At 49.3% G+C, this 27,725-nt stretch overlaps 1 protein-coding gene across 3 annotated transcripts in view; it reads left to right on the forward strand.

Moving 5' to 3' along the window:
- Positions 1-428: 428 nt before the first annotated feature.
- IL10RB (interleukin 10 receptor subunit beta) overlaps positions 429-27,725 on the forward strand; it is an 85,793-nt gene continuing 58,496 nt past the window's right edge. Inside the window, exons 1-7 of one of the 3 annotated variants that reach the window (XM_060198654.1) lie at positions 429-610; positions 1,981-2,104; positions 9,991-10,148; positions 12,049-12,215; positions 14,974-15,143; positions 21,976-22,133; positions 23,765-23,952. In XM_060198654.1, coding sequence (XP_060054637.1) covers positions 562-610; positions 1,981-2,104; positions 9,991-10,148; positions 12,049-12,215; positions 14,974-15,143; positions 21,976-22,133; positions 23,765-23,814 — 876 coding nt within the window. In that variant the 5' untranslated portion in view covers positions 429-561 and the 3' untranslated portion in view covers positions 23,815-23,952. Of the gene's footprint in view, positions 611-1,980; positions 2,105-9,990; positions 10,149-12,048; positions 12,216-14,973; positions 15,144-21,975; positions 22,134-23,764; positions 24,733-27,725 lie in introns of those variants that run through there. The other 2 variants (XR_009551701.1, XM_007519736.3) reach the window with 2 other exon arrangements.

The following is a 27,725-nucleotide window of genomic DNA, read 5'->3' on the forward strand; positions in this document are numbered from 1 at the left end:
TGGGCAGGGTCAGGGGCGGGGCGCATGGGGAAAGGGGGTGCAGGCGAGGCTCACGGGGTGGGGAACGCGGTGCAGGATGACGCGGTGTGGGGGTAAGGTTGTGGGACGCGGGGTGCGCAGTGGGGTGCAGGCGGATCCAGGGGCAGGGTCTAGATGAGGGGCCCAGGTAAATGCATATTGACCCAGCACAGGGCGCACTGGGGTGCAGGGAGACCCGGGGCGGAGCTCTGATGGGAAAGCTGCGGAGCGCACCTGACTCAGGAGCCGGCCTCCCTGGAGGTGGGGCCTGGGTGGGGCGGGGCCTATCTGTGGGCGGGGCCTTTGCGGCGGGATCTTCCTGGGGGGCGGGGCTCTGTGTGGGCGGGGTTTTCTGTGTGGGCGGAGCTTCTCGGGGCGGGGACCCCTTCCCCGGGGATCGCCCCGCCCACCCGCCTGCTCACCACTTTCGGGAAGTGACACCGGGCGGAGCGAGGCTGCGCTCCCGGCGCGGCGCGGGGTCGGGGGCGTGTTCCCGGCAGCTACCCGGGTCCCCCGCGAGACCCCGCACCCCGGGGCGCGGTCATGGCGCGGATCCTCGAGACCTGGCTGGGGTGCTGTCTCCTGGTGTCAGGTGAGAGCCCCCTGGGCGGGGCGGCGGAGTCTCGGGGCGCACCTGGGGGGGTGGCCGGCAGCCCGGCGTGTGCAGATGGTTGACCCCAGGGGCGACCCTTTCCCCTCGGAGGTGCTCGGGGTGCCCGGGCCCGGGGGCGAAAGATTCCAGCACCTGGGCACTGCCATCCCCTCGAGGGCTGGGGGCCTCTCCGGGAGCCCCCATCTTTTTGCAGCACCTCGCCGTTGGGTTCCAGCGAACTAGTTCTCCCGAGAGACCCCAAGCACACTCTCTTGCTGTCACAAGACACCCCCGACCTCCCCAGAGTCCCGGAGTTGAGGGAGGCCCCCTAGCTCCCCATTGGCTCCCACACGCCTCCCCCCCAGACAGCCCTCCACCCCACCCTCCATCTTCTAAAAATGCCCACACCACATTGTCCTCCTCTCCCTCTTCCTCCTCCTCCCCTGACTTCCTGTTCAGACCTCTGCTCCCCAAGATCTGAGTGCACCCCAAGATCTGAGTGCTATCCCTTCCACAGTGTGGCCTTTCCTTCTACTCCACCAGACCCCTCTCCAGCCAAGTACATGACCCCTCCTTCTCTGTTAGCTGGTAATTGAGGGGTCACCAGCAAGAAAACTCCAGCATCCCCACAGCTCGGGAACCCCCCCCCCAGATTCCTGGCTGGCAGTTGGAAGTGGGTCAGGGTAGATGGCTTATTAGAATCTTCTCTCTAGTGTGTTTGTGTGTTCCACGTTTGCTGTTGAAAAGTTTGCAAATAAATTCTAGCCCCTGCATCCAAGTTCACACCCAGCAGTCTGATGCCGTATATATTCATCTTTATTTATAAAAAGGAAACACTGACAAAAACCATAAGATAAAAGGAGTATAAATCCACACAATTCCCACCACCAGAACTCAGTATCCCCTTCCCTCCCCTGATAGCTTTCCTATTCTTTATCCCTCTGGGAGTATGGACCCAAGGTCATTGTGGGGTGCAGAAGGTGGAGGGTCTGGCTTCTGTAATTGCTTTCTGACTTGCCTGTCCTCCAGCCTCCCCCAGCCCAAGGCAGCTCCTAAGAGGCTTCTAGGCTCCCTTTCCACAGCCTCTGTCACAGCCTGAGATCTGACATCAGGAGTGAATGTTAATTTCTGCTTCTCCAGACCACGTGTCAGGAACTCAGGAGCTTATTGTTCTAGAAATACAACTAATACCCAGCCCAGCCCCCCTACCCCCTCACACCTTTCTCCTGCCTCCCAGATCCAGGATATTGTCCCTTCTTAATATTTCCCCTTTGCCCAAGATACCCCTTCCGAGATCCCATTGTTGGGATCCCATTTTCTGGATCAGAGATATTATAAGAATTTTCCTTTTATTTTTATTTCTTTAACAGCTTTTGGAATGGTGCCACCCCCCGAGAACATCAGAGTGAACTCGGTGAATTTCAAAAGTCTTCTCCAGTGGGACACTCCGGCTCTCCCCCAAGGGAATCTGACATTCACCGTTCAGTTCCTGAGGTGGGTCTCAGCTGGGCAATTGGACATCAGAGGGTGGTGCCCTGGACTTGGTGGCCAAGGACAGCCAGACTGCTGTCACCCAGGAGGTTGTTGTCCTGGTCTTTCCCTTAGTGTCAGGGAAATCTTTACTCCTGGGAAACAGACCAGTAAGATCCTTTCTCACTTGTTGCTTTTTTCTATCGTTATTTTTTGTATTTGTTTATTTGATAGGACAGGGAGAAACTGAGAGGGGGGAGAGGGGCTAGAGAGGAAGAAAGACAGAGACACCTGCAGGCCTGCTTCACTGCTCTTGGAGCTTCCTCTTGAAGCAGGTGGGAGCTGGGAGCTTGAACCCAGGTCCTTGGCACTATACTGTAAGCACCCTGTCAGGTGTGCTACTACCCAGCTCCCTGTTCTTGTCCTGATTCAGTCCTGGTCTCAGGGTCACAGCACCCCTGGGAGATACAGGCATGTTATCACATGGCGTAGGTGACACCATGGTAGCCAGCCTTAACAGTTTTGTCATAATGGGTGGAACTGGGGTTTTCTCTTGGTTTTTGAAGGAAGTACCAGAAAACAGACGCAAGCATGAGTGGTCATTTTTTGTCACATTATAGAGGGGAGTGGGGTAGGATGGAAAAAAAGAGACCAGGTGAGAGGCCTCGAGCCCCACTCCGCCACCCATGATGTTCCCCTGGTGTCGTTTATGATGTTCCTGTGTGCTGCCAGGACTCAGACCAAGAGCCCTTGTGCCTGGCAAGCCATACGCTCTACCCACTGAGCTACTTTCCAAGCCCCAGACCCATGCTCTCTAAAGAGAGAAATGCCACCGGTATGATCCCCAGGGATGGGACTGGAAACTGATTCATGTCCACAGTTTACAAGTGGGGACACTGCCCAGCCCCCCACACCCCAGAAAGCCAAGGTGTGCAGCGACAGGCCTGGGGCTGTGGGGTGGCCATCATTAGCCCAGAAGGTGTCAGCCACCCTGTGGTGACATCCTGAAGCCGAAAGCAAAGCGGCTTGCTGCTGGGTAGAAGCTGTGGTCTCTGGAAACAGCAGAGACAGACAAGCGAATATGGGGAGTATCAGGGAGAGTATCCTCAGACCAGTATCTCAGTAGGGACCTGGGCTGCCCTGCCTCCCTCCCTCACTCCCTCCGTTGGTCCTTCCCTCCCTCCTTGGCAGCCTGCCACCTCACTCCACAGCTGGGCTGCAGGTGATGACACACCTTGGTGCCAGGTGCAAACAGCAACCGAAGTCCAAAGGCTGAATAGCCAGGACACTCGCTGACCTTAGGACTCAGAACCACCAGAAGCTCGGTGACTCCCCCATACATGGTGGGAAGGGGGCTGGTGTGTGCCCTCCCCAACCCCACTCCCTCCACTTTTTATTTTACAAACACAACCCCAGGCCTGCCTAGTCAGACCAGCACAGCAGTCAGTCTCATTGTCATGTGAACACTGCATGTTTCCTTTTTTATTTTTATTATTTTATTTATTTATTTATTCCCTTTTGTCACCTTTGTTGTTTTATTGTTGTAGTTGTTATTGATGTCATCATTGTTGGATAGGACAGAGAGAAATGGAGAGAGGAGGGGAAGACAGAGACAGGGAGAGAAAGATAGACACCTGCAGACCTGCTTCACCACTTGTGAAGCGATTCCTCTGCAGGTGGGGAGCCAGGGGCTTGAACCGGGATCCTTATGCCTTGTGTCACATGTGCTTGACTTTTTATTATTTTATTGCCACCGTGGTTATTGCTAAGGCATGACACCTGCATGACAGATCCACTGCTTCTGACAGCCATTTTCTCTCCCTCTCCCTCTCTCTCTCTCTCTCTTTTCCCCTTATATTTGATAGAACAGAGAGATATTGAGAGCTGAGGGCAGGGAGATAGAAAGGAAGAGAAAGAGAGACACCTGCAGCCCTGCTTCACTTCTCATGAAGCTTCCCCCCTGCAGGTGGGTGGGGTCTTGAACCCAGTCTTTGCACATGGTAATGTATGCACTGAAACCCCCACCCTTTTGTTTATTTATTTATTTTTTTTACATAAAGACAGAGAGGCTGAGAGAGAGAGGGAACAGCACTGAAGCTTCCTTCAATGTGGTGGGAATCAGGCTCAGTTAATGGCTCGAGCACCTGGAAAACACCAGAGGAAGTCAGGCACTGTTTCTCTTAGCTGAGAAGGAAGGAGAAGGAAGGACACAAGGAAGCAGTCATTGGTGTAGGTGTGACTTAGAAAGGAAGTAAAGTTAGAACCATAGGGAAAAAAATAGATATGTAAATAGGCAGTTATAGATATAAAGTCAGCCCCTATCTGTGGCCTTGGGAGAACTAATGCAGTTTCCAGTGGAGGGAGTGGGGACACTGAGCTCTGGTGGTGGGAACAGTGTGGAATTGCACCCCTGTTATCTGATAATCTTATTTTTAAAAAGGGGGGGGAGATACATTGCAAGGGCAAAGCTGTTTTCCATAGTGAACGCTCAAGACGGGGTGGAGAAAACATAGGGATGAAATGATAAAAACCAGCAGTGCTGGGAAAGGCAGCACAGGAAACAGGAAGGTCCATAGTGGCTCACCTCGTCCTCCCCTGCCCCCTTCACCTTCCTCCTGCCTTTTAACATGGCTCTGGGGGCACTGGCCATAGGCAGAGTGGCTCCCTGACCCATATATTGAGAGAGAGAGAGAGAGAGAGAGGAGGGGAGGGGAAAGGCATTACCGCACTGCTCCATCACCCGTGAAATTCCCCCGGTGCTCCCCAGTGTTTCGCGCCTGCTAAGACGGGCCCTCCACTCGCTGGGTCCTCTCCTGGCACCAGAATGTACCTCCTTAAGTTCTTGGGAAAACAGACCAAACTGGAATATGGACTGTAGATAAGATGAAAATGTTATCAACGCTCAAGTGCCAATCTCAATGAACTGTTCCAAGGTGTCATAAAAAGATTATCCCCACTCCTGGATATTCAGGGCAAAGGACGTGATGGAGAGAGGGGAGGAGGGGCAGAAGGGGAAAGGGAAGAAGAAAGACACACCTGAACATAGGTGTTCACCCCCCAAATTTAAGGAAATAGCCCATTTACCTGGGATCAAATCATCATACTTCAGGGAATACAGATATAGGTTGAAACCCAGCTGTACCCCCAGGGTGGGGAAAAAGCCAGACCTCTCCTCGCCCCCAGGGTGGAGAATGAAGTCACAGGTACTGGGGTCCTAAATTAAAATAGGGACAAGTCCATGTCCATCCGTCCTTCCAAACAACATTCTCAGGCCGGTCAAACAGCTCATAGGTTTGCAACGTGCACAAAACTGGTTCAAGCCCGGCCCCCAGCACATTGAAGGACTCTTCAATGCTATGGGCTCTTTTAACTTTCTTACCTCTTTCTCTACCTAAAAATAAAATTAAAAAATAAACAAGCAAGAAAGAAAAGAACATTCTCGTCTGACTGGCTGGCTTCTCGGAAGGTAGGCAGTTTGCCTGGCCCAACCGTCTAGCCCATAAAGAAGACAACAAAAACAGTTCCAGTCCCCTCCCTCCCTTCCAATCCTCCCTTTTTTCTTTTTCTTTTTTTCCTGGCAATGTCCAATCATGACCCACATATATGCAAGGCATGCATTCAGCCCCATTTTAAAGGGATACCAGATCTTACACAGACGAGCTAGAAATTCTCTGCACTCTCGTTGGAAGCTAGAAATATTCTGTTAGCTGTCAATTACCTTGCTCTAAAAAGTCTGCAGGGGCTGGGGAAACAGCATAATGGTTATGCACGAGACTTTCATGCCTGAGGTTCTGAGGTCCCAGGTTCAATCCCCAGCACCACTATAAACCAGAGCTGAGCAGTACACTGGTCTTTCTCTGTCTCTCTCATTTAAAAAAAAAAAAAAAAAAAAGTAGATAAAAAGCTCTGCAGAATAAAATGTCCGGGCTGGCTACATAGTTCACTTGGATAGTAGGCTGCTTTGCCAAGTACCCAAGCCAGTCACTCCCCCAGTCACACCCCCAGCCTGTCTGTCTCTCCCTAGTGGGGCAGGACTCTGGAGAGGTGGGATTCCAGGACACTCTGTTGAGGTCGTCTGCCCACGGAAGTCAGGATGGCATCGTAGTAGCACCTGCAGTTTGATGACTGAAAGGTGCCAAGTGTTTCGTAAACTGGAGCCAAAAGGTAGGAATAGAGCAGATGAGGATAGGGATCTTTGGGTGGAGCTGCTGTTTATTTTCTGCTGTTACATCTATGGCTTCTTTGCCATGGGAATGGGAGTGTTTGTCTCGAGGGTGTTCCTCTTTTAGACAAGAGTTGCTGGTGGCTTCCAGTAACTCAGAAGCAATGTCTGGCTTCCTGGACTTCTCTCTGCAAGTGCAGAATGGGCATTTTGTCTGCTGGGAAGAACCAAGCAGGTGCAGAGGCTGGGAAAGTGTGTTCTGGACCCTTCCAATTGGATCCCAGCTGCCAGGGAGGTAGCAGGATTTGGGTCCATACTCCCAGAGGGGGAGAAATGTTAGGGGAGATGACCAGGGAGGCTCTGAACTCAACTCCAGTAAGGCCCAGAGAGAGAAGAGGAAAAAAAGGAAGGACTCTCGGAAGTAGCAATAAGCATAGGTATGACTTAGGAAAGAGGGGAAGGCAGGACCATAGGAAAAAAATGGGCAAATATAGAAAGAAATAATAGTCAACCCATGTCTGCGACCTTAGAACTACTGCAGTTTCCAGTGGAGGGAAGCGGGGCACGGAACCGTGGTGGTGGGAACATTATGGAATTATATCCCTATTTTCTTATAATTTTGTGAATCAATATTCAATCACTGATAGAAAATAAAAAGTTAATTGTAAAAAAAGGAAGGAAAATCTTTAAAAAAAAAACCTCACATCTGAGACAGATGTGGGTGTTGCTTGGCAGGCTTCTGAGTCTTATTTATTTATTTATTCCCTTTTGTTGCCCTTGTTTTATTGTTATTATTTTTTTTTATTTTTAATTTTTAATGTTGTAGTAGTTGTTGTTACTGATGTTGTTGTTGGGTAGGACAGAGAAAGGGAGAGAGGAGGGGAAGACAGAGAGAGAGGAGAGAAAGACAGACACCTGCAGACCTGCTTCACCACCTATGAAGCGACTCCCCTGCAGGTGGGGAGCCAGGGGCTCGAACCGGGATCCTTACGCTGGCCCTTGTGCTTTGCACCACCTGCGCTTAACCCGCTGCACTACCGCCCTACTCCCCAGCTTCTGAGTCTTGTCTGTAAAATAGGAGTTATTTCAGATCTTCCCTTCCAGGATGCTGTGACAACTCTGTGCGACAGCTCGGTGTCACCTGTGATTATTCATTGTCACCTCTGAGGCAGCCAGTTGGCTTCTGCATCAAAACAAGGAGGTATAAAAGGAAATGTTCCCTTTATGCAGGACAAGAGCCTGGGCTTACAGGTGTGGGGCAAGGTGCAGTGGTAAAGTATGTGATTTGCAAACCCGAGGCCCCAGCTTCAATTCCCAGCACCGCATATACCGCAGAGCTACTCTGGTCAGTCTCAGTCTCTCTCTCTCTCTCTCAAAACAACAAAAATTAAGGGACAAGGTGAAGCAGGTCTATCTTTCTCCTTCTCTATCTCTCCCCTCCCCCCTCAATTTCTTTCTGTCTTATCTAATAAAATAGAAAAGGGAGGGAGTCGGGCTGTAGCGCAGCGGGTTAAGCGCAGGTGGCGCAAAGCACAAGGACCGGCATAAGGATCCCGGTTAGAACCCCGGCTCCCCACCTGCAGGGGAGTCGCTTCACAGGCGGTGAAGCAGGTCTGCAGGTGTCTCTCTTTCTCTCCTCCTCTCTGTCTTCCCCTCCCTCTCTCCATTTCTCTCTGTCCTGTCCAACAACGACAACAACAATAATAACTACAACAATAAAACAACAAGGGCAACAAAAGGGAATAAATAAATAAAATAAATATTTAAAAAAAATAGAAAAGGGAAAAGATGGCTGCCAGGAGGATGAATTCATACTTCCAGCACTGAGCCCCAGCAACAAAAAAATTAAAGAAGTGAACACCTGGGCTTCCTTAGATCAGGTGAGACTAAGAACACCTCCCCGGACTGTTACGAGGATTGTCATTCCCAAGCACTCTTCCTCTTCCTCTCTTCCTTCTTCCTTTATTTTTTCCTTTCTCCTTCCTCTTCCTCTTCCATTTCTGCACCCTTCCTTCAGTGGCTGGTGTCAGAACCTGAGCTGAGGACAGTGGGTCGTTCACGTCCTTCTCAGCTTCACCGCGATTGTTGTCCTCTGTCGGATGTTCACTTTGAAGTCCTTGTCACACAGCGAGCTTGGCAGGCCCATATATACACACCGGACTTGACACACCGCAGCCCAGTACTCTGAGAGACATCCTCAGGGAAGAAAGCATCCTCAGTCAGTTCCACCAGCCCTTCAGACCCTGTCTGGAGAGACACATGATTATGAGAATATGAAAGTCTCTTGAGGGGGCCAGGAGGTAGCACAGTGGGTTAAGTGCACATGGTGTGAAACACACAGACCAGCGTAAGGACCCTGGCTCCCCACCTTCAGGAGAGTCGCTTCACAAGTGGTGAAGCAGGTCTGCAGGTATCTATCTTTCTCTCCCCCTCTGTGTCTTCACCCTTCTCTCTCCATTTATGTCCTAACCACCAACAACAACAGCAATAACAATAATGATGACAACAACAATGATAAACAACAAGGAAAAAAAAATAGCCTCCAGGAGCAATAGATTCATAGTGCAAGTACTGAACCCCAGTGATAACCCTGGAGGCAATAAAAAAAAAGAGAGAAAGGAAGGAAGGAAGAAAGGAAGTCTGTCTCTGAGAAGGTCTCTTGTCAAGACAAGATACCCATTTACAAGTCACCCAGTTTTGGTCTGAGGGACAATTTATTTTGAGTGTGTGTGTGTGTGTGTGTGTGTTTATCCCAATGGTCATTTGTGAGCTGAGAGACAGTTCAGCAGGCAGAGTGCATGCCTCACCTTCTAGGAAAGCCTGTATCACACGGCAGCACCATGGACAGCACCAAAGAGGCTCTGTGACTGTCGGAGTGGTGCCAGAGTGTCTCTCCTGGCTTTGGTTGTCTCTCTCTCTCTTCAAGTATATAAAACTTCAGACTTGGGCTGGGGAGGCTGCTTGGCGGAGTCAGCCATGCCCACAAGGCCCTGAGCACATTCCCAGTGGCCATGTCAAAGAAAGCAAAGAAGGTTATTTTTATAATTATTGTCTTGTGACATCTTTTTTTCTTGAAGATTTTGTTTATTTATTCATGAGAAAGATAGGAGGAGAGAGAGAAAAAAACAAACATCACTCTGGTACATGTACTGCCAGGGATCAAACTCAGGACTTCATGCTTGAGAGTCTAATGCTTTATCCACTGCATCACCTCCCAGACTACATGACATCTTTTTAAAAATATCTCATTTATTTATTTTGTTGGATAGAGACAGAGAGATTGAGGGGGGAAGTAGGAGGTAGGGAGTGAAAGAGAAAAAGATATCTGTAGCACTGTTTCACCACTTAGACAACATTTCCCCTGTGTGTGGGGACTAGAGGCTTGAACCATGGTCTTTGCACACTGCAATATGTATGTTCACCCAGAGTGCCACCAAAATGATGTCTTAAGGATCAGTAAAGTCCTGGGAATCACAGGGTGGGGACAATGGTAACATAAAAATCATGCCTCTCTGCTTTCTAGAAAAAGCCATAGCTAAGCATTGACTTAATTTTTGTTTCTCTCTCTCTCTCTCTCTCTCTCTCTCCCCCCTGGCTGCCCAGGGAAGAAAGTACTGAGAGACTGAACTAGGACTCTCATGCTTTTTATTTCTTTGCAGCTGAGAGACTGAACTAGGACTCTCATGCTTTTTATTTCTTTGCAGCTGAGAAACTGGACTAGGACTCTCATGCTTTTCATTGTTTGCAGCTATCAGAAATTCCAAGATATGTGCACCAACACCAAGAAGACAGAATGTAACTTCTCATCTCTTTCGAAATATGGCGAACACACCTTGAGAGTCCGGACGGAGTCTGAAGGCAATCACTCCATCTGGGTGAATGTCACCTTTTGCCCTGTGGAAGAAAGTAAGCCTCTCGTGGCCCATTTCCTCTTGTCGCCCCATCTTGTCCTCGTCCCTGTCCCCCCTCCCCCCATGTGTCACTCAGTAGATCTTCTTAAAGTGCCCATAAGTTGACAGCCTTGCACACAGAGCTCTGGGAACTGGGACGAGAGGGCTGTGGGTTGGCACAAGTCCCAGGGAGTGGCATCTTGGGCCAGGTGGGAACTCAGCAAGACTGTCGGAGCCAAATGTCAGGACTGCAGTGCCTTCCTGGTAAGGAGGAGTCAGAATCAGTGCTGGCTAGTGTGTGAGAAAGGATTCTTGTCATCTGTCTTGTGGGAGAGGTCACCCAGCATTCCTCCTCCTCTTTCTGGCTGATCTCTCTTTAATGTGATTCCTTTAAGCTCCATTCAAGATGAAGCGAAAGAGATGACTGCATCATTCTTAACAGCTGTACCCCATTGTGTGTGTACCACAACCTTCCTAGTCATTCATCTGTTGTTGGACATCTAGGAACTTAAGAAACAAGGACGAGGCAGGGGAGATAGCATAATATAATGGTTATGCAAAGAGATTCTCATGCCTGAGGCCCCAGAGTCCTAGGTTCAATCCCCAGCACCACCATAACCAGAGGTGAGCAGTGTTCTGGTTTAAAAAAAGGGGGGCAGGAGGGGACTCAAACTTAGGCAGTCTGGGGTGGGGTGGGCTGTATTGTACCAAAGCAAAGGACTCACTCTGGGGAGGAAGGGAGGGAAGAGAGGAGCTTCTGGGGTCCTGGTGCAGGATGGTGAGAAAGGAACTAAGCTTCCAGTGACATTGTTTTTTCAGACACCTATGGCAGGGAGATGAGAGGTTGACTTGTGTGTCAACAACTATACTGAAAACCATTAACCTCCCAATAAAGAGAAAAAAGCTAAACGACAACAAAACTTCTGGGAGGAAGTCAGCTTGGCATTCTGACTTAGAGAAACAGGATATTGTAGACAACAGAATAAGAATCCTCCTAGTCAGGCCTGGGGTCAGGAAGACCAGCTGAAAACAGCCAGAAAGAAGGGCAGAGGGCTGGAAATGGCTTTGAGGCACTGGGGGGAGGGGGATAGACAGGAGACTCCACCCTCTCCAGCTGCCCAATGGATGGTTGTGGCTTGGGCAGCACAGTGGTGAGCTGGCACCGGACCCCAGCTCAGAAAGCAGGGCTGATGTTAATGTGGGTAACTCTGAGCTGAAAGCTGGAAAATAACCTTAAGAAAAAAAAAAAGAAGAAGCAGAACGAGTAACAGGAGGAGGAGAAGAAAAAGAGGAAGAATGAGGAGGAGAAGAAGATGATGAAGATGGTTCCCAGGTTAAATCTGGGGTGGGGACTTGTCAGAGGTCCTGAGAGTGAGGGACAATGAGTCTCAGATACTGGAAACCAGCAGGTGACAGTTGGGAAATGAGAGGGGAAAGAGGACAAGGGATTCCTGGAAACCCCCCCCCCCCCCCCCGTAGAGTTCGTGTGCACCCCAGACCAATTGGCCATGCCTTTGATGTTTTAAAATGTGGTTCTTGGGAGTCAGATGGTGGCGCAGCGGGTTAAGCGCACATGGCGCCAAGCGCAAGGACCGGCCTAAGGATCCAGGTTCAAGCTCCCCGGCTCCCCACCTGCAGGGGAGTCGCTTCACAGGCGGTGAAGCAGGTCTGCAGGTGTCTGTCTTTCTCTGCCCCTCTCTGTCTTCCCCTCCTCTCTCCATTTCTCTCTGTCCTATCCAACAACAACGATATCAATAACTACAACAACAATAACTACAACAATAAAACAACAAGGGCAACAAAAAGGAAAATAAATAAATGAATAAATATTAACAATAAATAAATAAAATGTGGTCCTTTTGAATCAAATATGACTGTCTTATGTCCTGATGGATTTGCTTTATTCTCTTTCTCAGCCCTTATTGGACCTGTTGGAATGCAAGTAAATGCACTTTCTGAGTCTCTGTATATACATTTATCCTCCCCCCAAGTGGAGAATGAGCCTGAAGGTTGGACACTGAAGAGCGTCTATAGCGCCTGGGCTTACCACGTGCTGTATTGGAAAAACGGCTCGGATGGAAAGGTAAGTTCTGCAGGTCAGAGGCGTTTCTCAATTCTCTGCTCAGTCATGTGTCATGCTCTCTGCCCAAGGCCATAGGCTGTGACCTCGGAGAGAGGTCATTCAGGCAAAGTCTAGCAAGGTGGCAGTCCTTGATGGTCAAGGGCCCACAGGATTTCAGTGCTGGTCCCTGAGTTTCAGAAGTTCCCCAGTCAAGGGGCAGCCTGCATTTCTAGCTCAGGCTTCTGGGGCCCCAGGGGAAAGGCGTGTAGCTGGCTTCCTGGGTGCTGGTGCAGCACAGAGCTGGCTTTCCCCACCCAAAGGGAACTTGCGGGAGAAGCAGAGCTGACCCAGCATTGACTGGCGGAACTTAGACTCAGCTGAGTCAGGCGGTCAGGAACCCCCAAGCCCCACACGCAGCTTAGAATAGTCAAGGTCATGGTTAAACCTCACCCGGGGCCTTAGGTGAACAGTGTCACATGCTCTGTGTCTGAGCCTACTTTTCCCCACCACCCTCATCCTCTTGAAGGAAAGATGTGGTGGGAACATTGGCCCTGGTCACCTTCACCTCAGCTCCCTTGTGTCTGCAGAATGGGACTAATTACCGCTTCATTCATAAAACAGGCAACGTGGGGCCAAGGAGATAGCTTTGCTGGGAGGGAACCTGCTTTGTCATCATGCACACCACGCAGCACAAAGCCCCATGGGAGCACATCATGGATGGTGGATCAATGCTTTCCTGATGCTCCTTCTCTTTCAGTCTCTCCCTCTCCCTAATTTAATTCTAGAGAATTAAAAATTGGCCCTGGGAGTCTGCTTGGTGGCACACACACGAGGCCCTTGGTGTGTGCTCCAGTGCCACGTGAGAAGAGTATTGGTATAGAGGGTTATCTTGTCTCCATCAGATCTGGGATTTACACTTGATTCTTTTATTATTATTATTATTATTATTATTATTATTATTATTATTATTACCACCAAGGTTATTGCTGGGGCTTCTCACTCGATTCTTAAGAGTTTGGGATGGGGGAGTCGGGCAGTGGCATAGCAGGTTAAGCGCACATGGCGCAAAGCGCAAGGACCGGCTTAAGGATCCTGGTTTGAGCCCCCGGCTCCCCACCTGCAGGGGAGTCACTTCACAGGTGGTGAAGCAGGTCTACAGGTATCTGTCTTTCTCTCCCCTCTCTGTCTTCCCCTCCTCTCTCCATTTCTCTCTGTCCTATCCAAGAATGATGATGTCAATAACAACAACAATAACCACAACAATGTTAAACAACAAGGGCAACAAAAAGGAAAATAAACAAATATTTTTAAAAAAAAAAGAGAGAGAGAGAGTTTGGGATGGAACTAGGCAGTGACAGACCCAGGTTCAAACCCCTGGTCCTCTCCTGCAGGGAGAAAGCTTCATGAGTGGTGAAACAGGGCCGCAGGTGTCTCTCTGTTTCTCTCCCTCTCTATCCCCCCTCCCCTCTCAATTTCTCTCTGTCCCTAGCCAATAATAAATAAATAATAAAAAGGTTTTTAAAAAAGAGTTTGGGATAAGGAAGTTGCTATGTGTTACTGTCTTAGGAAGAGTGTAACAAAATGTACGTGTCAGGGCCAGGCAGTGGCACACCTGTTAGAGCACACATGTTGCCATGCTCAAGGATCTGGGGTTCAGCCTCTAGTCCTTACCTGCAGGAAGGACATCTCATGAGCAGTGGAGTGGTGCTGCAAGTCTCTCTCTCTCTCTCTCTCTCTCTCTCTCTCCTTCTATCAAAAAGACAGCCTCCAGTAGTGGTGGAGTCATGCAGGTACTGAGTCCCAGTGACAACCCTGATGGCAAAACAGAGTAGGATATTTTATGGGGGCTGGGGGCAGTAGCGCACCTGGTTAAGTGCACATAGTACAAAGCACAAGGACACGCACAACGACGGGGAAAGAATGGCCTCCAGGAGCAGTGGATTCTTAGGGCAGGCACCGAGTCCATATACACCAGTGATAACCCTGGTGGCAAAAAAAGAGAATATTTTATATGTTATTTAGTTTTTGAAGACTTGTTTATTGATTTATTTATGAGGGAGAGATTGAGGAAGAGAGAGAACCAAATTGTCACTCTGACACATGTGATGCCGGGGATTGAACTTAGGACCTCGTGCTTGAGAATCCAACACTTCATCCACTGTTCCACCTCTCTGTATGTCACTTCAACTAGGGCATTCAAGAAGCAAGCCGGCTTGTCAGACCCACACTCCTTATCCCATCCCTTAGAATGCTATGGGGGTCCCTTGGGGGTGGTTCCCTCATCTTATATTGAGCCCAAGTAAAGATTACCACTGGGGGAGGAAGGACTAGGTGTAGGAAGCTGTCCTTTTGCCACTGAGGCATGTTCTTGGGTTTGTTCTGTTTATTTAATTTTTTTATTTAGTATCCACAGTATGTGACAAGATTATGAGATGACAGTGTATAGCTCCACACCACAGCCACACTCACTACCGAGGTTCTGTATCCCCACTCTCCCATCAGCCACAGATAACCATTGTCAGAGTCTTAGAACAGTTTGCTCGTTTTTGTGGTTTATTTTGGGGAAGGCAACTTCATGTGACTCAGATCTCCAGATTCCACATGAGGGAAACCATCTGGTAGTCGCCGTTCATGTCTTCACTTATTTCTCTAAGCATCATTACCTCCAGTTCCACCCATTTTGTCCCAAAGGACATAACTGTCATCTTTTTTGATTGCAGAGTAGTATTCCACAGAATCTATATCTCATGCGTGTTCTTGTTTTTATCTGCCTTCCTAGATCCCATTAATGTCTCAGCATGACTCCCTGGTCCTGCAGAATCTGGAGCCGTGGACGACTTACTGTGTTCAGGCTCAAGCATTTGTTTCTGATAGGAACAAGACCGGGAAATGGAACGAGCCTGTCTGTGAGCAGACAGCCGAGGACGGTGAGGAAGATGGGGCCTGCAGGTGCTTCTCCAGGCAGTGTCTGGGACTCTGCGTGCTTTGGGCATCTCAGATGATGCCACAGACTTGCCATTGAGGTTTGGGAGTTGGAAGCTCTTACTGGGACCCCCAGCCTTTCCCCTCCACCCCCAGATCCCTGTATGAGCTGCTCCATGCTGGGGAGGAGTCTGTCTCCTTTCTGGACAACTGGTCCTCCCCGAGAGCACAAGGGAGGGGTGACAAGGGGTCCTGCAGGGAGGGGGGGAGGGAGGGAGGTGCCCTCTGTGGTGCCTGCTCAGCACCCCCAGGGTCTCCCACAGCCCAAGCATTCAGGGTCACGCCCTGTCACATCCTGCAGAAACCTGTCCTGGGTGCCACTTTCCCAGACCCTCTGGACGCACCACAGGAACACAGTTGGAGCCCCCAACACAGTCCTTAGTCCCGGCTGCTTGGTTTAGGGGGAGCCTGGAGAAATACGGGATTAGCGCCTCAGTGGTCGTTTGAGTAGGATGGGACTGCAGCGCCTTGTGGAGTGTTCCACACTTGCTGATTCTTTCTTTCTTTCCTTCTTTCTTTCTTCTTTCTTTCTTTCTTTCTCTCTTTCCTTCTTTCTTTTTTAATTGGTGATTGAATTTTTATTCACAAAATTGCAAGGTAACAGGTATAATTCCACACCGTTCCCACCACCAGAGTTCCCTCCGTTCCGTTAGAAACTGCAGTAGTTCTCCTGAGGTCACAGATAAGGGGTGACTGTTATTTCTATAAGTGTCTGTCTCTGTGTATTTTTGCCCATTTTTTCTGTAGTCCTGCCTTCTCTTCCTTTCTAAGTCACACCTACACCTATTCCTACTTTGGAACGTCTTTCCTTTTCCCTCTTCTCTCTCTGGGTCCCGATGGAACTGGAGTTGACCTGAAGACCATGTCTGTTAACATTGCAAATGTGTGAGATGATAGAAACTTATGCCCTGGAATCAGTGCACGAGCAACAGGTCTCTCTATGGTTTGAACATGCTGGGGGGCTGGAGAGACAACCTCATGGTTCTGCAAAAGACTTTCATGCCTGAGACTCTGGGGTTCCCAGGTTCAATCCCCAGAACCACCATAAACCAGAGCTGAGCAGTGTTCAGATCTTTCTTACCTATCTCTATCTTGCACTAAAATTAAATATTTTTAAAAAACATGCTGAGAGGGTGCACTAGGGAGACGGCATAATAGTTATACAAAGAGGGGGTTGGGTGGTAGCGCAGCGGGTTAAGCGCACGTGGCGCAAAGCGCAAGGACCGGCATAAGGATCCAGGTTCAAGCCCCCGACTCCCCACCTGCAGGGGAGTCGCTTCACAGGCGGTGAAGTAGGTCTGTAGGTGTCTGTCTTTCTCTCCTCCTCTCTGTCTTCCCCATCTCTCTCCATTTCTCTCTGTCCTATCCAACAGTGAAGGACATCAACAATAACCACAACAAGGCTACAACAACAAGGGCAACAAAAGGGGGGAAAAATGGCCTCCAGGAGCAGTGGATTCATGGTTCAGGCACTGAGCCCCAGCAATAATCCTGGAAGCAAAAAAAAAAAAAAGTTATACAAAGAGATTCTCATGTCTGAGGCTCTGAGGTCCCAGGTTCAATCCCTAGTGCCATTATCAGCCCAGGCTGAGAGTCTGTGGGTGGTGCTGACTTGAAAACATATACTCACTGTGCAGAGTGTGCCTCACGTGTGTGAGGATCTGAGTTTGATTCCCAGCGCCTGCCAGAAACTAAAACAATCAGATAGATAGATAATAAGAGACTCAGCTGATGGATGAGGGAATGCCGATCAGCCCCTGCCCGCTTTCATTTGTGATTCAGTCTCCCTCTTGGAAACACGAGACATTAAACTGGGGGCAGCAGAAACACAAAGGTGAGAAAAGGAGATGTGAGAGATGGGGGGAAGATTGAGAGGGAGAGAGGGAGGACATCACCTCTCATTTTCTGTGTCAGTGCACAAGAGACCAACACTGTGACCATGACTCATTGCCTCAGCTTCCCCTCTCTTCTCTCTTTGCCCTTGAATGCATCTCTCACTTGGTTTGCTCTGTGTCATCTGCTCATCTGCAGTGACGGGGACAGCAAGGGGCACCCCCCCCAGCCCCTCTGGGTTTTTCTTGGGCTGAAACCAGCAGATGGGTTGGGAGAAGGGGAAAAAAATCCATTGAATCAAGTCTAGGGGAGTTTCAGTGATTCTGCAGGGTCCACCTTCTAGAAAGAGAAATATGTCGGGCTGAGCTTCCCTGACGAGAGACAGACGACCAGGGACTCATGGTTGAGCTGTATGCAGTATGTCTTTATTCATGCTGGACACAGCACAATCTAAGCCGAGCTAAACTAAACTAACAACTAAACTAAAACTCACAATGCTGTCTTTAATATATACCTGCCAAGTAGGGTGGGAACAGGATGTGACATAGAGAGGGTGGAGAGAAAAGTGACTGGTGAATATCAGGGTGTGACAAGGAGAGGGGGCAGAGCAGGGGAGAATTCTACCACTGAACCACCAATGCCCTGGAGGGAGGGTGGTGCTTTATGTAAATATAAAAGTGATTTTTGTAAATAGACCGCAGCTTTGAGTGGGATCAAACCAATCCCTATACAGGTATACCGGTGCTTGGTTAAGCAGAAGCCAGGGGGAGCTGGCATACTACCCAACAGAAATAGAGTATTAACAAGTCCCCTCATTGGGGTCCAGGGACACCAAGCGAGGAGGGAGGCTCCCCCATGATAAGGAGGGGTGGTCTCTAAAGAGGAAGGGGCTGGGCTGAGGAGACAGCATCGTGGTTCTACATAAAGACTTTGGTGTTGGGGTGGGGGTGGTGGGGACGGGGAGGAAAGGCCAAGGTCATCAGTTCAGCCTCTGGATCTTAGTGGGTCCCTACCCTGACGCTGTTGGTGACAAGCCTCCTGCAGGGCAGAGGGTTTTTTTTAAATATTTATTTATTTATTCCCTTTTTTTGCCATTGTTTTTTTTATTGTTGTAGTTATTATTGTTGTTATTGATGTTGTCGTTGTTGGATAGGACAGAGAGAAATGGAGAGAGGATGGGAAGACAGAAGGGGGGAGAGAAAGACAGACACCTGCAGGCCTGCTCCACCTCCTGTGAAGAGATTTCCTTGCAGGTGGGGAGCTGGGGCCTCAAACCAGGATCCTTACGCCGGTGCCTGTGCTTTGCACCACCTGCACTTAACCCACTGTGCTACTGCCCGACTCCCAGGCAGAGGTTTGTTTTTCTTTTTTTTTAAGAATCTGTTTAATTGTGTGTCACCAGCTGGGCCCTCACAGCAGTCTCAGGAAAGGACATGTTGGTTGTTGGCGACAAAATACAAAGCATATTTTCATGATGATTCACTCTGAGCAGGGAGAAGGGAACAGTGAGAGTGTGCTGTTTTAGGCAACTTCTGAATTCTGGAAGGTTCTCTTAACCCAGCCGCTGGGCGCTGGCTCAGCAGCAGTTCACAGGCCTTGCACGTGTGAGGTCCTGGGTTTGATCCCTGGTACCACATGTGCCGGGGCGATACAGGTTATTCCCTCTCATGAAATGATAACTAAATCCAGCAAGTTTTTCGAAGTATAGTGATTCTTTTTTTTCCACCAGGGTCATCATCACTCAGGCTGATTCTGGTGGTCATTTTTTTGTCTTTTCTTTTCTCTAGACAGAGGATGAGAGTCAGAGAGAGATAAGGTAGAGGGAGAGACAGATAGACAGAGGAACACCACAGCACTGTGCCACTGTTCATGAGCTTCCTCACTGTAGATGCTCCTATGTGATGACCTGGGTAGGGCTTGAACCCGGGTCCTTGAACATGGTAATATGTGCACTCTACCATGTCAGTACCTGCTGGAGCGCAGATAAGTGTTTTTGTTTGTTTGTTTGTTTTGTTTTTTGCCTCCAGGATTATTGCCAGGGCTCAGTGTCTACACCATGAATCCACTGCTCCTGAAGGCCGCTTTTTCCTTTTTGTTAGCCTGGGTGTTTTGCCGTTGTTGTGGTCATTATTATTGTTGTTATTGATGTTGTCGGATAGGACAGAGAGAAATGGAGAGAGGAGGGGAAGACAGAGAGGGGGAGAGAAAGACAGACATCTGCAGACCTGCTTCACCGCCTGTGAAGCGACTCCCCTGCAGGTGGGGAGCCAGGGACTCGAACTGGGATCCTTAAGCCAGTCCTTGTGCTTTGCGCCATGTGCACTTAACCCACTGCGCTACTGCCCGGCCCCCAAGTTGTTTTTTTTAAGAATCTATTTAATTGTATTTATTGGATATAGAGAAAAATCAGGGGGGGGGGGGAAGAAGATAGAGAGGGAGAGAAACAGAGACACCTGTGTGCTCAGCTAGGTGGTCCACTGCCCAGCCCCCCTTTTAAAGAATCTGTTAACTCTACCCTTTGCAGGCGCACTGCCACTGTTATTTCCTTGGGCCAGTTTCAAATTCTAATTAATTAGTTAATTAATTTTATTGCCTCCAGGGTTATCACTGGGGCTTGATGCTGGTGCCACAGATCCACTGCTCCTGGCAGCTATTTCCCCCTTTCTATCTTTTCTGATGGGACAGAGAGATTTTGAGAGAGGAGGAGGAGGAGAGAGAGGTGGGGAGAGAAAGACAGATACCTGCAGATCTGCTTCAGTGCTCCTGAAGCGCCCCCCACCCCCACCCCTACAGGTGAGGAGAAGGGGCTTGAAGCCAGGTCCTTGCATTTGGTAATATGCATTCAACCAGGTACACTGTCGCCAACCCCTGCCCCCTTTTCTTTATCAGGATGAGAATGAAATAAAGAGGGAGGAGAGGGAGAGAGCGCTAGTGCTTCACCGTTCAGAGTTTTAGTGTTTAATCTTTGTTGCTCATACAGCCGGTGCCAGGGAGTGAACCCACAGCCTCAGAACACTCAGATTCTTCACCCACTGCTGAGCCACCTCCCAGGCTGCCCAGCCCTTTCACCTTCCCTGCTCTCCAGTCCTGAGAACTGCCACAACCAAGCAGGAGAGGGGGAGGGCAGAGCAGTGGTATGAATGCAAATACACAACAGAAGGTGGAGAAGATCCAGGAAACCACAGCCAGCGGCCTGAGGCTGCCCTCCAGAAAAGAAAACATTCTGTACAGGGTAATTCGGTGGTTCACTGCACACACTTAAAAAATAGTAATAATGCTGATAACTCGACACAATAACTTGAGCTCACCAAGAGGAAATTCCTTCCAGTGGCTGCACACCTCTCTCTCTCTCTCTCTCTCTCTCTCTTCTTTTTTGGACAGGTCTCTGACTAGAAACCTTTGACATACTATGGATTGCCCCCACCCCCACCCCCACCCCCACCCCCACCCCAGATGTGTTCCTGGGATACCAGTCCTCAACCAAGGTGTGAAAAAAAAATCAAATATGCTAAAAATCAGGTGTATATAGACCATCCTTCTCTCTCTCTTTTAAAGAAATCTTTTTATTTATTTATTATTGAATAGAAACAGAGAGAAATTGAGAGGGGAGGGGGAGATAGAGAAGGAGAGAGTGAAAGAGATATCTGTGGCCCTGCTTCACCACTCAGGAAGCTTTCCCGATGGGGAGGGGAGGGGGCAGGGGCTTGAACCTGGGTCTTTGTGCCCTGTAACGTGTGTGCTTAACCAGGTGCGCCATTGCCTGGCCCCTCCTATCCTTCTCCAGTACACCTAGCCACGGGCCTTTATTTGTTTGTCTGTTTACTTATAATGTGATAGGGCTGAGAGGAATTGAGAGGGGAGGGGAAGACAGGGGCGGAGAGGGAGACCTGGAGTCAGTCCTGCTTCACCACTTGTGAAGCTTTCCCCCTGCAGCTGGGGACCCGGTGATGGACGCCAGATCGACGCACAGGGCAACGCGTGTGCTCAGTCAGGTGAGCCACCAGCTGCCGCCCTTTTCTTTTTTGGACTGTGAACACTGCTGCACCTGGCACTGGGGAGTGGAGCCCAGCTGCTGTTTGCCACGGTGACTGGGAACTACACTCTCCTCACCGGAATGTTGGGTGCTCACAGTCCAAAACTGGGAGGAAGGTGTGTCCAGCACACAAGCAGTGTCGACACGCACACGCGTACACGCACACTCACACGAGAGGCGGTGGGGAGAGGGACAGGGAGGGAGAGAGAGAGACTGGACCCACACTCCCCGAAGCACAGGGCCGTCAGACATAGCTGTAGGGTGGGGTGGGACAGAGAAATCCGGTTACAGGCAGATGTACAGAAAGGGTGCTAGTGGACTTGGGAAAGCCGTTGGGTGTGTGCGTGTACGTGGGGAGACAGCATAATGGCTATGCAAAGAGACTCTGGTGCTTGAGGTTCCAAAGTCCCAGGTTCAGTCTCCAGCACCACCATAAGCCACAGCTGAGCAGTGCTCTGGTGTTTCTCTCTCTCTCTTTCTTTCTCGCTCTCTCCCTCTGCCTCTCCCTCTCCTTCTCTCTCTCTCTCTCTGTATCTCTCTCTCCCCCCTCCACTATCTCCCCTCCCCTCTCAATTTCTCTCTGTTCTATCAAATAAAAAAATTAAAAGAACACGATTCCTTTATATGTGTTTAAGGGAACAGAAGTGGAGTCCACGTGCTTCTGGTTTATTTTGCCCTCTAAGCCAGCCCACCCAGCTGGCTTCCCTATGTCCCCCACAGCTTGGCTTGTTTGATGATTCATCCAGCCTTGGAAGGCCCCAGCTGAGAGGTGGGCTAGAGGTCAGGTTTCTTGTATTCCCACCCCTGGGCTGGGTCCCCTGAGGCTGCGTGAGGTGGTGCGGTGACAGCAGTGCTGAAGCCACTGGAACTCGGTTCCGGAACAGAGTTCCGTCCGCACAGGCCAGACCATGGCCCTCCTTGTCATCCCTGCAGGCACCCTCCCCTCCTGGCTCATCCCCCTGCTGGTCTTCGGGGCATCGTTCTGCGTGGCCTTGCTGCTCTTCTGCTGCGTGGTGCTGCTGTGGGGCGTTTACAGGAAGACCAAGTATGCCCTCTGGCCCAGGAGTGTGCTCCCTCAGCACCTGACGGAGGTGGGTGATGCCTCCGGGCTGGACCTGGATTCACAAAGCCCCACTGGGAAGCGTTTTTTTCTTCTCGGTTGGGGCCACGTAAGAGAGGAAAGAGAGAGGAAAACAAAAAAATAAGCATGACTCTGGTACATGAGAGGCCAGGAATCAAACTCACAATCTCATTCTTGAGAGTCCAATGCTCTAGCCACTGTGCAACTCCCCACCCCCCACCCCGGGCCACTGGTATGGAGGGTCTTAGTACACAGTGACAGGTCACCGGTGCTGTTTCAAGGAGGGCTGTGACACAGCTTTACAACTAGGAAGGAGACGAGGAGCTGCTCACAAGTTCTGGCTCTGATCGAGGTGGTTGTCACGAGCCCAGCACTCAGTCTCCCCAAACTGCTCTCCCTTCTGCAAGCTTCCATCTGGCGTCTGCTAGATTGAGAGGCTAGTATGCTGATGACGGTCTCCTTGGTCACTTGCCCTCAGAGCAGGGCAGGGGCCTGTTGTGGAAGCCTGGCTGGTTCAGATAGAGCGTGTCATGGGGGATTGATGATCGGTGAGACAGCTGCAGGTCTCTCTCTCCATTTCCCTTTCACACTCGAGTTTTCTCTGCCCCATCAAGTAAATAAATAAATAAATGAAAATTTTTATTTTTCTTTTATTTGGTGGATCAGAGAGGAGTTGAGAGGGGAGCGGGAGATAGAGAGGAAGAAAACTTACCCCCTCCAGGTGGGGAACAAGGACTTGAACCCAGGTCCTTGTGCATGGTAATGTATGTGCGCTTGACCGGGAGTGCCACAGCCTGACACTGACACCCTTTTTTTCCTCTTTGTCTTTCATATATATATACACTATTATTATTATTTTAAGATTTTATTTATTTATGAGAAAGATAGGAGGAGAGAGGAAGAACCAGACATCACTGACACATGTGCCGCCAGGGATCAAACTCGGGACCTCATACTTGAGAGTCCAAAGCCTTATCACTGTGCCACCTCCCGGACCACTTATTATTATTATTTTATTATTACCAGAGCACTGCTCAGCCCTGGCTTATAGTAGTATGGGGGATTAAACCTGGACCTCAGAGCCTCAGGCATGAGAGTCTTTTTACATACCCATTATACTATTTGCCCCACTCTCTTTCTCTCTCCTTCTTACTCTCTCTCTCTCTCCCTTTCTCTCTTCCTCTCTCCCTCTCTCCTCCCTTCTTTTAGATAAAAACAGAAATTGAGAGGGGGAGGCAGAGATAGTGACGGGGAGAGACAGAGAGACACCTGCAGCCTGCAGCACTGCGTCACCACTCATGAAGTTTCCCCCCTGCAGGTGGAGACCCTGATGGGGGGCTTGAACCCCCCCATCTTCATCATGCATACATATACACTGAACCAGGTGCACCACCACCTGGTCCCTGTTGTTAATCTTTTTAAAATATTTATTCATCTATTGGATTGAGACAGGGAAATTGAGAGGGAAGGGATGGAGACAGACGCGTGTGGCACTCACTGCTTTGCCATTTGTAGGACTTCCCTGTGCAGGTGGGGACTGGGGGCTTGAACCCAGGTCCTTGTGTCTAAAATCTTTATACACAGCCGGAAAAAGAACCAGGAGACAGCGATTGCCTGACGGCTCTCTTTGTCCTCCCGCAGTTTTGGAGTCACCCTCATCACAACACACTCCTCTTCTTCCCACTGTCTGAGGAGAGTGAAGTCTTTGACAAGCTGAGTGTGGTCACCCAGCTCTGCCCAGCCAGCAAACAGGGTGTCGGCGACAGCGGCCACCAGGCAGCCCCAGAAGGAGCGGACTCGGGGGAACACCACAGCCCCCTACTTCCCACACCTGCTTCTGAAAGTTACTGGACAGGAAGGGAGGCCGAGGCCACCTGAGCCGTGCGCGGGCCTCCAACCCTTCAATGCTCAGCAACATCTCAACGGCCAAGTGGAGAGGTTGGGAAAACTCACTTGGCAAAAAAATGTTCCCTCTTGGGAGTTTGGCGTGTTAGGAAGGCCCGGGTGGTCTTTTAAGATAATTCCAAGGGGGAGTCGGGCGGTAGCGCAGTGGGTTAAGCGCATGTGGCACAAAGCACAAGCACCAGCGAGATCCCGCTTCAAGCCCCTGGCTCCCCACCTGCAGGGGAGTCGCTTCACAGGCGGTGGAGCAGGTCTGCAGGTGTCTATCTTTCTCTCCCCCTCTCTGTCTTCCCCTCCTCTCTCCATTTTTCTCTGTCCTATCCAACAACAATGACATCAGTAACAACAATAATAACTACAACAATAAAACAGGGAAAATAAATAAATATTAAAATTTTTTCTAAAAAAAAAAAAGATAACTCCAAGGGTTTGATTTCCACACCCTCCTCCCTGCCAGCTGATAGGGGAGGAGACATTGGATGGTGAGAAGCAGGAAGGCTGAAGACGGGAGGATTAGGCCAGAGATGCCTCGACAGGCTGCCAGACTGGAAGGCAGAGCTCAGAACCCTCCCACGCAGAAACCGCCGTGGGCTCTGTAGACCGCTTTGGGACCCTCAGAGAGACTCCCGATGGGTTTATTTTTCCTACTGTTGTGTTTTATAAAGTGCAGGAACTCTTATTAAAATGGGGTCTGTATTTCATCTGTACACGTGACTGATTATGGCATTTGGGAGAATGGTCGGGGGGCACTAAGGCTCTCAGGTGTTGTCTTGATATTCATTCATTCATTCATTCATTCAGCAGCATTGTTTTTTGTTTTTTTTATTTTTTAATTTGTGATGATAGTTGGTTATACAATTGTAGGATTACAGGATATAATTCCACATCACACCCACCACCAAAGTTCTGTGTCCTCTACCCTTCTACCTCCCAAAGATAATTACCATGGTTTTTACAAGTCCGCTGACTTTCTTTTCTTCTCAAGTTCAAGTGTATCCAATCTCGAGATGCCACATATGAGTGCAGCCATCTGGTAGTTGTCTCTCACCTCTTTACTTATGATGCTAAGCAGAGTCACTTCCAGTTCCATCCAGTTTGTCCCAAAGGACACCATATCATCTTTTCTGATTGCAGGGTGCCACTCTATGGAATACATATATTTTTTAATTTTTTTATATTTATTTATTTTCCCTTTTTGTTGCCCTTGTTTCTTATTGTTGTAGTTATTGATGTTGTCGTTGTTAGACAGGACAGAGAAATGGAGAGAGGAGGGGAAGACAGAGAGGGGGAGAGAAAGACAGACACCTGCAGACCCGCTTCACCGCCTATGAAGTGACTCCCCTGCAGGTGGGGAGCCGGGGGCTCGAACCGGGATCCTTACGCCAGTCCTTGTGCTTTACACCACATGCGCTTAACCCGCTGCACTACCGCCCAACTCCCGGAATACATACTATTTTTATAAAGATTTTTTAATGTTCTTTTAATTATTTGATAAAGACAGCCAGAAATTTAGAGGGAGGGGAGACAGAGAGAGACACATGCAGCACTGCTTCACCACTTGTGAAGCTTCCCTCTGCAGGTAGAGACCGGAGGCTTGAACCCAGAACCTTTGTAACATACGCTCTCAACCAGGTGTGCTGCCACCTGGCCCCTGTGTATCCTATAGCTTCTTTAGCCAGGCATCTGTTGATGGGCATTTAAGCTGCTTCCACTTGATGGCCACTGTGAATAATGCAGCTCTGGGAGTCCATATGTCCCTTTGGATAAGTGTTCGTATGTTCTTTGGGTAAAACAACAGCATTGTTTTCTAAGATGATAATAAGCATTTCTTCTTTTTTCAGAGGCAGAGATGTAGAGAGGTAGAGAAAGAGAGAGAGAGACCACAGCACCGAAGCTCCCTGCAGTGCAGTGGGGGCTGAGCTCAGACACATGGCGAAGCAGCACGCCATCTAAGAGCCATTTCGCCAGCCCTGTATTTCTTTTTTACTTAAGGTTGTTAGGGTGGGGGAGAAAGCTCACTGTGTTAGGACCTGAATGTTCGAGACCCAGAAGTCCCAGGTTCAGTTTCCAGCACCACCACATACCAGAGGTGAGTAGTGTTCTGGTCTCTCTCACATAAAAAAAAAGGGGGGGTGGGCAGTAGCAAAGCGTACAAACTGGCGTAAGGATCCTGGTTCGAGCCCCCGGCTCCCCACCTGCAGGGGGAGTCGCTTCACAAACGGTGAAGCAGGTCTGCAGGTGTCTGTCTTTCTCTCCCCCTCTCTGTCTTCTGCTCTTCTCTCCATTTCTCTGTCCTATCCAACAATGACAGCAATGAAAACAACAATAATGATAACAACAACGATAAACAACAAGGGCAACAAAAGGGGGAGAAAATAGCCTCCAGGAGCAGTGGATTCGTAGCGCAGGCAGAGTCCCAGTGATAACTCTGGAAACAACAACAAATGGGTTGGAGCTGAGGCTGGGGAGACAGCATATGGGCTATGAAAAGAGATTTTCATGCCTGAGGCTCTTATCATTCCAGGTTCAATGCCCAGCATGACTCGAAGCCAGAGGTCTGTTCTTTCTCTGTATCTCTCATTAAAATATTTAGAAAATAGAAGAAAGGAATCTAATTTCTGGACGTGCACTACTGCCCACTGTCTCACTCCACCCTGCACAGTCCTCCAGCACCCACCAGAGTCATTTCCTTCAAACTAAAAACAACCTGGCTCTGAAGTCCCAGGTTCAATGCCCAGCACCACCAGAAGCCAGAGCTGAGCAGGGCTCTGTTGAATAAGAAGAAGAACTGGGGGCCAGGCAGTGGTGAAACAGTAAAGCTCACAAGTTACCATGTACCTTGTACCTGGGTTCGAGCCCCCGGTCCCTACTTGCAGGGAGTCTGCTTTGCAGGTGGTAAAGCAGGTCTGTGGGTGTCTATCTATCTCCCCCTCCTCTCTTAATTTCTCTCTGTCCTATCTAATAAAAATTGGAGTGGGGTCGGGGGGAGAAGGGAGCAGTGGATTCATAGTGGCAGCACCAAGCCCCAGTGATAATCCTGGTGGCAGAAAGGAAGGAAAATAAAATCTCATCATAGTGAAACATCAGGACTTCAAAATCAGAGACAGAGGGCCTGGGAAAAAGCTCACTTGGTTAATGTGCTGCTTGGCCATGTGCTGTTCTCTCTCCCTCCCTCCCTCCCTCCCTCCACCCTTCCATCCTTCCCTCCCTCCTCCCTTGCACTCTGTTTCTACCTTTACAAAAACAGAATTTTTTTATTCAACACTGACATTTTATTTTCCGAATTTTATAGTCTTTACAAAACAACAAAAGCAGGTATCAAAAACAGCAAAGAGCTTATAGAATTTCTGCACCAGTTTTCACATGTCACTGATTATGAATCTGGTGCCCAATGTAAATATGGAACATGGGCTGATTGCCCTCTTAGTGTTAAGCATTCAGGTGGTTAGTTTTGGAGCCACTACTGAACAATGCCTTTTAGTAAGCACCGGTCATTTTTATCAATTTGGAATGAGAAGTTACAAGATAAGATATTTCATATAACTTTATTTTACATTTTTTTAAAATAGCACTTCTCCATCTTATGCCTGTTTAAGAAGATGTTTGTTTTTCACATTGTTGACAGTGAAAATTCATGTTGGTTTCTAAGATTACTGACCATTTGCTTTCATGTGGATAATTTTAGTGCATTGCTCACCCA

The sequence above is a fragment of the Erinaceus europaeus genome, chromosome 9 (genome assembly GCF_950295315.1).
Source record: "Erinaceus europaeus chromosome 9, mEriEur2.1, whole genome shotgun sequence".
Lineage (NCBI taxonomy): Eukaryota > Metazoa > Chordata > Mammalia > Eulipotyphla > Erinaceidae > Erinaceus > Erinaceus europaeus.